The sequence below is a fragment of the Coturnix japonica genome, chromosome 5 (assembly GCF_001577835.2).
Source record: "Coturnix japonica isolate 7356 chromosome 5, Coturnix japonica 2.1, whole genome shotgun sequence".
NCBI lineage: Eukaryota > Metazoa > Chordata > Aves > Galliformes > Phasianidae > Coturnix > Coturnix japonica.
Window position 1 is genome coordinate 8,065,128 of NC_029520.1, and position 13,404 is coordinate 8,078,531.

General features: G+C 36.9%; 1 protein-coding gene across 4 annotated transcripts in view; it reads left to right on the forward strand.

The window, feature by feature from the left end:
* The window catches only part of CPT1A (carnitine palmitoyltransferase 1A), a 33,007-nt gene that overhangs the window by 11,699 nt on the left and 7,904 nt on the right, over nt 1-13,404 (forward strand). For all 4 annotated transcript variants that reach the window (XM_015863642.2, XM_015863644.2, XM_015863643.2 and 1 more), the window contains 10 exons: nt 2,580-2,681; nt 3,195-3,332; nt 4,513-4,590; nt 5,275-5,382; nt 6,906-6,993; nt 8,783-8,978; nt 10,289-10,477; nt 10,699-10,804; nt 12,055-12,171; nt 12,951-13,115. In XM_015863642.2, coding sequence (XP_015719128.1) covers nt 2,580-2,681; nt 3,195-3,332; nt 4,513-4,590; nt 5,275-5,382; nt 6,906-6,993; nt 8,783-8,978; nt 10,289-10,477; nt 10,699-10,804; nt 12,055-12,171; nt 12,951-13,115 — 1,287 coding nt within the window. The remainder of the gene's footprint in view (nt 1-2,579; nt 2,682-3,194; nt 3,333-4,512; nt 4,591-5,274; nt 5,383-6,905; nt 6,994-8,782; nt 8,979-10,288; nt 10,478-10,698; nt 10,805-12,054; nt 12,172-12,950; nt 13,116-13,404) is intronic.

Consider the following 13,404-nt stretch of genomic DNA (forward strand, 5'->3'; position numbering starts at 1 on the left):
TTTTTATTATTCAGGCTCAGTTGTTTTAACTCTTTCTGTTGTTGATGTGGAGTTCAAGTGCCTTTCTAAGATAAAAATTAGTTTCCACAGCCTTAAAAAAAATCAAGAGGTGTGTTTTCCATGTAATGATATATTATGGAAGCTGTTCAACACCAGGTATACAGAATATATATTACAGTTTAATATTAGTTTGCTGCAAATGAAATTTCTAATCAATAGTTTCTCCTGGAAGCAGTGTCAAGAGCCTCATGACTTGAATTTGTACAGTACAGGCTCTGAATGGTAAGGCTTTCTGTCAATTGCTTGAAGCTCTCTGTCTGGATTTTCAGCATGTCCTACCAAACAGATGTGTTAAGGCTGTTAATCTTGGCTTATATAATATATATAACGCTAGCCTTAAACAGTATGAACTGTAGTGCTACTTACCACGCTCTTTTGCATATTGTTTATATATTTCAGTATACGATATGCTGTGCATATTTGTTTTATTTTGCTGTGTATTACATGTGGTTTAAAAACAGACCACTATACAGGTATGCCCAACAGTATCTCATCTCTGCTTAATATGATGCTTTATTTCGTCCCTTGCTTTTTTTTAGGTAGTTTCAACAAAAAAGAAGACTGGTTTCCCTATAAACAGCACCTTGGCTTTCTAAACCTTTGTTATCCAGGAGGGATCCTGTGCATGTGGTGTTGTTTTTTTCCCCAGCTGATTTTCATGCTGATTAACAGCATAACAATATACTTACAATATTTCTCCTTTGTTCAAATAGTCTTGCAGATAGAAAATCTGCACTGTGAATTCAGCTGTGTTTCCTGATGGGTATTAGGATGTGGAATCAGAGAAGTAGTGAAGGATGTGTGTCCGTCAGATCACTTCAGTGGTCTCAAATTCTTAAGTAAACTTGTAGTTGAGTGTGATTGTTGTATTTGTGAGTTGAACAGGTACTCTGAAGAAAATGTTGTCCTTGCCTGGCTAAAGAGTTCTGGAATAAAATAGTCTCCAAGCATGGGAAGTAGATTTTCTTATGATAAGCTATGGTGTTTTTCTCACCTGGCTTTAAATTTGTTTTATCCATAAAGCACAACCAGATTCCATTGGGCTGATCACCCTGGTGCATCTAGCAGATCACTGCTGCGGGGAGGTCTCTTCTACTAATAGCACTCTGCAATTGTTAATGGCTTTTCTACCTGAAATGACCTCCTTTAGCTGTGCTGACCAAGGAAATGGAGAGGGAAGAGACTATTTTCATAAGTAGCGTTTTCAGATGTTCATAATTGGGTTGAAGAGGGTAAGTATTAACAATTCAGTAGTGAAAGGACATCCTCAGTTTTCTTCTGTCTTCAGCCTATTGGAACATAGTATACTGAACTTTATACAATGCACTGTATAGGATGTTGAGCCAAGACTGTACTTCATAATAACTGAATTGTTGGTTTAATGCTTGATTTTACTTTCATGCCCAAATGGGGTGGTGTATATCAACATCCTTCCATGTATAGTCCAGAACTCGCCTGGTTGCGAGTTTCAGCTTAGTGCATTTAGGCTGGACATTAGGAAACGCTTCTTTACAGAAAGGGTAGTTAAACACTGGAATAGGCTCCCCAGGGAGGTGGTTGAGTCACCATCCCTGGATGTATTTAAGAGCCGTTTGGATGTGGTGCTCAGAGATAGGATTTAGCGGAGTGTAGGGTACTATGGTTAGGCTGCGGTTGGACTTCATGATCTTTGAGGTCTTTTCCAACCTGAGTAATTCTATGATTCTATGATTGTATGTGACAACTGAGAGGTGTTCAGAGACAGAAGCAGCATTTCTGTCTTCAGTCTTGTGGAGAATCTGGGATGCTATAAAATTTGAAACTAAGTCCGCAATTGCTGTCTTTCATTATTTTTTTGTTTGTTTATTGGTTGTTGATAACACAAGGACTGTGTATAACACTGGCATGCTTGTGCGACTAGATGTGTTCAAATCATGCGGTTGATTATCTGGAACAAACTTGTTCTTAAAGAAACTCCCTGTAAGTCTGCCTTTGTGCCATTGATGTTGAGCTATAGCTTTGAAAACTATCTAAACATGATCCCAAAGCATAACTGTTATTGATGGCTATGGTTATGTGGGATGCTTGACTGAATGATTCCTGTTTTGAAATACAATTGAGGTGGGTCTTCCTATTGCCTATTTTATAAGTAAAATATCAATGGGTATGTTTGTTTTTTAATTTTTATAGAGGAAAATGAATGAGGAAGTGCACTAACTGCCTGCCTCTATTTTCTACTGGGGTCAAGGTGTGTCTTATGTGAACAATATTGCCTTATGACCAGAAGATTGTTTGGGAAGTCAGGAAGTCTCCATGATGCTCTTTTTCTTCAAATGATGTGTAGTTTACTTTGGAAGATAGTTTGCCATTGCCTTTTTACCTTTGTCAAACAATGATAAATGTAATAGTTGGCTAAATTTAGTCTAGTATTACTTAGTGATGAAAGGAACTCCCGCTTACGTTATTCCTTATTACTCTGTCATTTTCCTTTGTAGTACATAATAAATTGAAGTATATGTTTTGATTTTGTTTCTCTGCAGACTCTTGTAAAACTCTTCTCGGGACGCAAGCCCATGTTGTACAGTTTCCAGACATCTTTACCACGATTGCCAGTTCCAGCTGTTAAAGATACAGTTAACAGGGTATGTGGAATTCAATTCATTATCTTTGGTAACGTTGAATCCATATTTAGATGCCTTTGTATTCATGTCAGAGTGTTTTGTTCTTGTTTTTGTCATGTCTTAAAATCAAGATGTGGTGGTATCAATATTATCTATGTGTTAAAACTGAACATGTAGAAATTAAGGGCTAAGACAAACCGCTGAAACCGATGTCAGTTTGAAGCTGACTTGCTTCATGTTGGGCGATATGGTGTCTGATGTAACACTTTCCAATGAAGTATGATATACAGGGCTTTCAGTGAGAGAAGAATGTGTCTTTAGAAACCACGTATGATTTGTTAGCAAAATTCAGGAAAAGGTCTCATTGTTATAGTTCGCGGGCAAATGTTCAGAAGGGTTTTAACAACGCAGCACTTTGCAGCCTTACGAATGGAATCTGAACACTCTCTCTACTTTTGAAATACTTTTCGTTGAAGTGATAAGAAGGTACACATCTGTTACTGCACTGATGCTGATTCTCTTCCTGTATTCTAGTATCTGGAATCAGTCCGGCCGCTTATGAATGATGAAGAGTTCAAAAGAATGGATGGTCTTGCCAAAGACTTTGCATTTAACTTAGGACCGAGGCTTCAGTGGTACTTAAAGCTAAAATCATGGTGGGCCACAAACTATGTGAGTAAATCGACAGATAACTTATATATTCAACAGATGTAATTTCATTTGTTCCTTGTTGTATTCTTGGCTTAACGTTCATTCTGTCTCAAATGGAGCGGAATGGAATTGAAACTTATGCAAAGTGCATTGGAGGCCTCTTGCTTTGCACAGAAATAAGTTGATGTGGGATTTTGAAAAAAGAAAGTTTGGTAAATGGAACTTTGAAGAGCACATCTTTGTTCAGTTCTGTGTTTGTTATTCTGGAGCCAGTGATATAGTTAGTATGACTGCTCTAAGCCTATTTATGCTTGTTAAGATTTGTGATTAAACCCTGAATGTTGCTGTCCAGGTAGTTTAGATAGAAGAGTGCTTTAGGAAAACTTTTTTGTGTAGAACTGATAAAGCAAAAGGAAGGGAAATAAATAATTGTAACAAATGTTTTTCACCGAAAAGAAAATCCCAACATCAGTACTATAGTGAGAACCGTGTAATGCAATTAGAATCATAGAATGGGACGGGTTAGTAAGAACCTTAATGAGGACATCACCTATTTTCAACTCCCCTGCAGCAGGCAGTTACCAACTATGAGGCATCCACAACTTCTCTGGGAAGCTTGTTCCAGTGCCTCACTGCCCTCATAATGAATTTCTTCCTCATGTATCTATTCAAAATCTCCTCTCTTTTAGGTTAAAAGATAGAACCTGGTTCTAACTTTTTATGCCTTTTTACAAAGTCCCTCTCCAACTTTCCTTTGGCTCCCTTTGGGTACTGGAAGGTTGCAATAAGTTCTCAGAGCCTTTTCTTCTTCAAACTGAACAGCCCCAATGCTGCCCTTGTGCTTTCTTATGTAGTAACTAAAATGTATCTCTACACGTTAACTGTAGTTCTCTCAGGTTACCCCAGCATTTGGGACTTCTGATGCATTTTAAATGTTAAATGAAGATGAAAACTTCTTCAGAAATGTACTATTACTAGAATTACCTCACTTTTTTTGTGTGTATTGTTTTCCTTCAATATTAACGGAAGTCAATGGAAGATTATTGTCTTTTTGTATGTTTCTAAGTGTAAGGGCAAGCTGTCTGTTTTCTCACTGTTGTATGGAGCGTTGTATTGTGGAATTATCAACACAGCAGGCATCAAATATTATTTCTATATATAGGAATAATGAACTTTTATTCACTTTTTTTTCATCCTACAGGTGAGTGATTGGTGGGAAGAATACATCTACCTTAGAGGGCGTGGACCAATAATGGTTAACAGTAACTATTTTGCAATGGTAGGTAAATGCTATAAAGGACTTATGGTTCAAAGCAGCATTGTAAAACTTCTGCCATGGGTCTTAATTTATTTTTCTTTAATATAATACCTTTTTAGATCTCCACTGCCACTGAGTATATGGCTTTCTCTTCTCTTTCTTGAGTATAATCTGTAACAAGTGTCTTATAGAGCGCTATCTACATAATAATATTAGCACATAGCACAGTCAGGCAGACTTGTAAAGCAATGGCTTCTGTTACAGTTTTGTATTTACTGTAACAAGCAATCTTTAAAAGGTTAATGTGGGGGGAAAAAAAACCAATGCATAGCACGGTTGTGTGCTTTGGTATTTGTAAATGCCTGTACAGGAAGTAAAATTGTGAAAGACCCTGAGGTTAAAAACATAAGTAGGAAATATTGTGGTTTTGAATTCAAGTTTTCGGTAGCGTTATATGGGATGACTAACAGCTATGCTGTAGGTTTTCAAACTGTTGCTGTAGGAGGAAATTGTGGCTATTGAAGAAATGGAATTGAAGTCGTCAACTCACTGTACTAGTGTGCTTCATGTATTTTAAGACTTGACTTTATTGACCAGAATATAGCTTTAAAAAAAAATTGAAAACAAAACAAAAAAACAGTAGTACTGTGTATTTTTCAGTGTACTATGGTAGTAGCTAACTTAAGATTCTTATGTACTTTGCAGGACTTCCTTTATTTATTTCCCACGACCATACAGGCAGCTAGAGCTGGTAATGTTATCCATGCCATCCTGCTCTATCGGAAAAAACTGGACAGACAAGAAATCAAGCCAGTATGTATATCGGTTTAAATAGCTTTTGATCTTTTCCACCACAGTTTGTAAGAAGTTGATCAACTTTTAGAGCAGGAGAGGAATGTGTTGTGCCAGAACCATATGTGAGATGCATCTACATTTGTGATCTCAGACATCTTTGTTATCACTTGAATTGCACATGTGCACAAACTACTGACTATCAGATACAAGCTTCTGTTACACCAGCTAATTGTAGAGCCTGAAACTGACTTATCTATTTGCCCAAAAGAGAAATAAGGTCTTATGGTTGCATATGCTAAGTATGCCACCTAACAAAGTATTGATACATACCGAGCATGTCATGGTACTTTTGAATCACTGAGTTCTGAAAATCCCAACAGGAAAATTGAGTAGCATATGAAATAAGCTGTATGCTGAACTATAAACTACATTTGGGTGTGTACTGCTTGCTATATTTTCGTGCTGTTCTTTGTGATTTCTTCTTATGGTTGCTTTGCTTAGTGAATCTACCAAATGCAGTGAATTTATTTACCTAATGCATCAAAGTGGAAAACAAAAAGTGCAGTATTTAGAAACACTTGATTTACACTAAGTGTGTGACTTCACACTTCCTCAGGACACTGCATTTCCAGAAAACTTAAGTGTCTTTCAAGCAGATATTGTTTGAATACCGGATTTTGTTTCAATTTCATATTTTATTCAAGTAAACATGATAATCCCCAGCCCATATACTTAGTCTGTGATAATTCAGTGGATACCATTTTTTTTCCTAGTGCCAGAGAAAGAAACACTAAGAAATGTTTACTAAATGGTAGCTTTTCTTCAAAGCAGGTGTCCCAGTGAAGTCTTTCTACTGTTCTGTTTGTTTGGATGTTACCCAGATAATTGGAGCACATATATAGCATGTCTAAGAAATCATATTTTTCAGGCAGAACACTGCATTAAAAACATCTGGACTTCAGAGGAATTCATGTCCTGAATTAGACATAGTGGTTGTAAGAAAGTCTGCTTGAAAACAAAGGTTACCATTGGAAGGGTGCAGTTGAGTAGCTGTTTCTGTTGGAAGCAAAGGTTGTCGTCATACTTGCCGTTGTGATTTCTCGTGCACACTGGCTTCACTATGCAGATCTTTGAATATTTGGGCTTTTATACAAGGAAGGGAGCCAAAGTAGATAAGAAAGGGTAGGAGGAGAGTTGTGTACTTTCTTGGTGTTATGGTAGATGAACCAGAATCATAAGAAGAAATCAAGGGGCAACCCAGATTGACCATAGAGCGCATTGGATTTCTGATGCAAGCTGTCTTCAGTGCTTGCTCCTGAAGGGTGAGCTTTGATAAGAGGAAAAAAATGCAGCTGCTGGAATGTTATTGAAATCTTCCATGTGTAGTTCAAGGGAAGACAAGGAACAGGAAAAATAAAGTGATGCATAAGAAATATTATTGTTCTGCAGCCTCTGTTTAACCAGACTGTTGGGTTTTTTTTCCTTTTTAGTTTACTAACGGTATATGCTAAATTGGAATTTAATCTCCATGTTTTGTACAGATTCTTCTGATGGGATCTACTGTTCCACTTTGCTCAGCTCAGTGGGAGCGGATGTTTAATACCTCCCGCATCCCAGGAGAAGAATCAGGTAAGCAGAGCAATCCAAGGAGAAAAGGACGTCTTAATGGAATTCACTATGCTAGGGATATTTTCTGCTGGAATCCTTTTTTCCCAGCTAAGGGGTTGAAAGACACTGGGGCACCAATATGCTGTTTCTCAGGAAGTAATGGATTGTCATAGAGCACATAGATAGTTTTTTCTGTTTAGAATAACTTTGAAACTTCCCTTCAGCATTTGCCTCTTTAATTAAAAGCTGACTTGAGGAAATTGTCTGCCCTATGCTTTTAATTCATACATAACCTTTACTTTTTTTTTTTTCCTGTTCTACTCTTTCCGGTTTCTTTTGATACACGTGGTTTTGCTTTGTGAAGATTAAGTTTTCTCATCTGAGACACTTTAAAATTTGTCCTGTATTGATTTTTATTTTATTTTTTTCCTTTCAGTTTATTGCTTACAGCAGCATCCTAATGTATTCTTCTCAGTATGAGTGCATGTTCAACACTGTTGCTTGTCTAGGTTAAAGGCAGGTACAATCTTCGTTCTGGCCGACTTTTCAGTGCTGGTGTTATCTGCTTTGTATACACTGTAAGATACCAGATAAATGAATCGGCTGTAGGAAGGACAGTGACTAAATCTTTCTCTGTAACACATTAAGGAAATGTATGCTTTTTTAATTAGCTTCTGCTCTAGCTTCCAGCAATGAATTGATCGTTCTAAGTTCTGAGAAACTTTTTTTACATCTGAATAGAGGGAGGTACCTGTTTAAGTACAACAGGGTTATTTTTGTGTGAATCTGTTCCAGCAGCTTCTATGGGGCACTAAGACTGTGCTTACAAACTCACAAGCAGTCATGATGGCTCTGCCCAAAGAATAATTGTATCTATAAGTCATAGTTCAACTGTATATTGTCACTGTAAATGTAGATATGCTTTCAATTCAGACAACAGGAGTAAGTTACATCTTGAAGGCAGATGCATGCATTCGTTAATAATACCTATAGATAGAAAAGTAGGGTATGTCATACCTCTCAGTCCTTTCAGTTGCTAGTTGAAGCTAGTCATATAACTACAGGGTAATTTCATTTCCTTATTTTTAATGCCTTTTCTGGCATAGCAAGGATCCTTTTACATATCCATGTTAGGGTTGGATTGCTCTTTCCAATTGACAGTGTTGTTGTTCAGTGTCGTGAAGTCATAGAATGGTTTGAGTTTGAAGAGCTATTAAAGATCATATAGTTCCAGCCCCTGCCATGGACAGGGTACTTCGAGATGCCTTCCCATCCCCCTGTCTGGGTTGATATTCCAGATTTTCCAGCTGCTTCTCCTATAATTCATTTTTACTGATATGAGTCTTAGTACCTGCCATGTTGAAGAGTTGCGTTGAGGCTTAATGAATATGGTGATCTTGTTCAAGGTATATTTGCTTGTCACTCCTCTTTCCTGGTACTATGTTTCTCAGAATAATGTATGTTAGATGTTTAGAATGTCTATTTCTTCACTGCCTCATCAGGTGATTTCCTCAGATTTATAAGAATGTCAGCAGTTCTTGGAACAGCAAAAGAACTGAATGATTGGTTTCTATCTTATGAGGAGTTTACCTAGCTGCTTAGAAAGCTTTTCCGGGTATTTGACACAAAGCCTTCGTGTCATAAATTTAGGCCAGTTGACCTTCTGTTTGTAAACCAAGTGGGGCTAAACTCATTTAAATGAGCTGTGGCTAATTGATAGTACATGCAGTAGGCACTTGATGTTATATAGTGTACTATTAGTATTTTGAGACTTCAGCTTTGTGTTCATAAAAGCAATTTGAAATTCTAGATACTATCCAGCATGTGAAAGACAGCAAACACATTGTTGTCTATCACAAGGGCCGTTACTTCAAAGTGTGGCTGTACCACGATGGTAGACTGTTGAAACCTCGAGAGATTGAACAGCAGATACAAAGAATTCTTGATGATGATTCAGAGCCTCAGGCTGGTGAAGAAAAATTAGCAGCTCTTACTGCAGGAGATAGGTATGGCTATTATCATTTTTTAAATTAATTTCATTATTTGGAAGTATGTTGCTGACATGTTACTGCTTTGCTGTCCTTTGTAATGATGATGTGGAATTAAAAATGATTTTCTAATTATAGCTCTGTATGGACTCCCCATACTTAGCTGGAGAGCTAGAGAAGTTTGCTTTATTTGTGGTTAGAAGTTTAATTTGAGGTTTTTCAACATTTAGCATTTTAAGCTATGTAAGCTTTAAATTTTCTCTGAGATTCATTGATATTGTAAGAATATACTCAAACTTCAGATTGAGAATGTAAATTCAATATCTGCTACTGCAGATTAAAGCAGTATTTATTCACCCAGCTCTTGGTGAGACATCACTGAGTTCAGTTCTATTTTGACAAATTCAGTTTTGTCTGATTTGTTTCTGGACACTGAAGTGCTGTGGGTTTTTAATAGATTACCTAAGAGATAATGTACTTTAATACATTTTATTCATTGGAAAAACTTATAAATTTCTATATAAATAAATGTGGCACTGCTATATAGAAACTCCTTTGTTTGTTAACTTTAGATCTACTTCAGTTGTTTACCATGGGCATTTTCATGGCACGTTGTCCAGATGCTTATATTTAGGTGTTACAGCAGTGGATATTTTTATCTGTGAATTGTTTTCATTTGTATTAGCATTTTCTTTCACATAATATGTATCTTCTTTTGTTCAGTTATTAAATGTAGATAACATTATACGTATTGCATGCAGCAGAAACTTCTGAAGAATAATGTTTATGCTTTTGCATTTGTGTTATGATATGATAGCGTCATTGAATAGTTTGGGTTGGAAGGGACCTGAAAGTTCATTTAGTTCCAGCTCCCTGCCATGGACAGGGTTATTTTGCACTAGACCAGGTTGCTCCAAGCCTTTCTAACCCAGCCTTGAACACTTTTAGGGATGTGGCATACACAGCTTCTCTGGGTAGCGTGATACAGTACCTCACCACAGTCATAGTGAAGAATTTCTTCCTGATGTCGAATCTAGATCTACCTTACCTTAGTTTAAAGCCATTTCTCACTGTGCTCCCTGATAATGAGACCCTCCCTAGCTTTACTGAAGAGGCCCCCTGTAGGAATTGAACTAATGCTGAATTATTTCCTAGTATTGTTTTATACCTCTATGTTTAGAACTGTTCTGTGCTGACATAGTTTAAATGAATGCAAGCAGCAGCCTAAAACTTGATACAAGTAGGAGGAATGTCTCACAGTGTTATTAAGGATGATAAAATATGCACTAATCCATGTAACCTGGCTGTAACCCAAATTCTTTCTGCAGGGTTCCATGGGCTAAGGCTCGACAGGCTTATTTTAGCCGTGGAAAGAACAAACAGTCCTTAGATGCGATTGAAAAGGCAGCATTTTTTGTGACATTGGATGACGATGAACAAGGGTACAGGAAAGACGATCCAGTGAGGTCGCTAGATGCATATGCAAAGTCCTTAATACATGGCAGATGTTATGACAGGTACAGTATTGACTCTGTGAAAAGACCCTTCTCTTTTTCAGAGATTTGCTAATTCATGTGGCTAATGCATGTGAGTTAGTGCCTTATAAACACGTAAATTTGTCCATTTCAAACAAAAAAACCCCACCCGTTGTGTTCAAATGTTTTTGACAGACATGAAGTTAGTGTATAAGAATGTCTTTGAATGCAAAAATTCCTAAGGAAATCTAATCTTTTTGTAGGTGGTTTGATAAGACGTTTACTCTGATAGTATTCAAAAATGGCAAAATGGGGCTGAATGCTGAACACTCTTGGGCAGATGCTCCTATTGTTGGACACATGTGGGAGGTAAGTGTTACACACAAAAGATTAATGTAGAGTGTTTGTTAGATTGTTCTGCAGCAGCCCTGAATAACCCCGGATTCCTTTCCAGTCTCATTGCAACAATGTTGCTTTCCAGTCTCTAGAAACTATGTTGCCTGTGAGTGGTTTTGGATTCCTTTTGTCTTCTATATTGTCAGCAGAAGTAGAAACAAGCAAACAAGCAAAACCTGCTAAAAAAACCAAGTTGCATTGCCTTAAATTAAAGGTCTTCCTTAAGATTTAGTGACAAAGGTGTGTTCATACAAAAGTGATATGTCATCCTATCTAGCTTGTTTTTAATATTCTCAATCAATCAACTAATGCCTGTTTGACATTGTGTGTATACACATGCTCCTGAAGCACTTCAGCTTCCATGTGCTGTAGAATCCCATGCTTATTTTTAAAACTTAAATGCTACAAGCTATAACTTCTATTTCCCTAAAGATATTTTTGAGTTTTAGATTGTTATGTTAGTTAACGTAGTTCTTGTGTTTTGTTGCAATGAATGGTATAAATGCACTTTTTCTCGGATTTGTTGATCACGAATGTAGTTTGTTGGCTTGAAATCCTATCTGAATATTTTTTCTCTTTCAAGTTCAGAGCTATAAACAGTTGTGACTTCATCACTCAATACTGTTTCAGAAACATTAGCTAATTCTGATTTAATTATGTATCTGTGCAAGTGGAACCCAGGTCCAACTGATGCCCCAGGTCATGTCCTGATTTTATTAGCTATGAGTATCCATTTGTATAAGAAGAGAAAGTCCTAACTGCTTTCTCTAAACAGAAGAAAGTCAAACCTCATTAGAAGCTGACTGAACAGTCTAGTTGAGACAAGTTGTATTGGGCAGTGGAAAATTTTTGATGAATTTTTTGCTAAGAATTTGAAGTTAATCTGCAGTAAACTGTTTTTTAGTAAACTGAATTTTTGTCAGATAACAGACTTACAGTGATTCTCTAGAATCCAAATTGAGCAAAGTTTGAAAGCCTTTTTTGGGGGGGAGGTTGAGTTAAAGGGTTTTGCACCACTGCAGTAGAGTATTTTATGTATGTCTTGCTTAGAAGTAAAAATGCCTCAAAGTAACAGGCTAACAGGCAATATTTGAGAATAGATTACGTTTTGCATTGTGTTAAAAGTGTGTTATCCTTAATGTGTTGGCACTTCAAAATTACATGTAGTTGTGGAATTAGAATTTAATGCGTTCGCAATTCTGAAAACCTATCTTTCTTTACAGAATGTGATGGCAACTGAGTATCTTGAACTGGGCTACTTGGAGGATGGACACTGCAAAGGAGATACCAATCAAAATATTCCTATCCCTACCAAACTACAGTGGGAAATTCCAGAAGAGGTGAGAGCACAGCAGGTGGTGACTGGAGAAAAGAGCTCAGCTTTTCCTGAGCGGTCAAATCACATAACTACTGAAAACCTTATAAATAGTTAATTTCCTTGAGCCCTGTAAAATAGGAATTTCACATGTGAGCCCTGCCCAGTTTACTTAAAAGGATGGCAGAGGTTTTAAAGCCGCTTTTTACAAATTCTGTTCAAGAAAGAGCATTTTTACTAGAAATTTTCTTAACTTAGCAACTTGTCCAAAATAAATGGTCATCCATTGTAAGCAGGAACAGCACTGCAGTGAAGTTTAAGTTGTTACTGTGTTCTTATTATGCTTGTGTAACATTTCCTTGAGATTAGCTGTCTTATATGGATTCAGAATTGTGTCTAGATGTTAATAGTATTTATTTTTATTCTTGAGTTCAAGACAAACTACCACGATCCTATTTCATAGGCTGGTGGTGTAGCAGCTGGTGATACACTTCATGTTCTTGTGATCTGAACTATCTTAATGGTTTTTTGTTTGCTTTGAGACCGTTTTTGGACTCCAAATGTGTATTGGCTTAAAACTTGTAAACTTTTTTTAAAAGCTACTCGAATCTTGATTTTCACACAAATATACCACCTTTTTTTCCAAAGGAAGGATGTTTAAACAATGATGTTTAAGAAGGGAACATTTATTTTGTATCAGTTAAATGTGTGTGTGACCTTTTCCTGTGTTTCTTTTGAATGCCTTCAAATGCGCATACTTGTTTATATTTGCATATAGATAAGTAACTTGTTTGTGTATTTCAGTGCCAAGATGTGATCGAGAGGTCTCTGAGCACTGCTACAGCTCTGGCAGATGATGTGGACTTCTGTTCGTTTTACTTTGATGTTTTTGGGAAGGGGCTAATAAAGAAAGCAAAAACCAGCCCTGATGCCTTCATTCAACTTGCCCTGCAGCTTGCTCACTACCGAGTAAGAATTTGACTTATACTATAGCCAATTTAACAAGATTCTGAGTTTCTGTACTTGTGGTTAGAATGTGTGGTTGTGTAAAGTACGCTTTTTTGACCTGGAAGAGTTGGTACCACGTACTAGATAAGCATTTACAAGATAAAAACTTCAGAATCTATGGGTAATAGGAAAGCTGGCGTTTTGGGGTTTTGCAGATGGTGTTCAGATTTAACATTCTCAGATCATATTCTTCCACTTTTTTTTATCCCCATGCTGCCATACAAATCTATGCTATTAAACTTTGAATTGG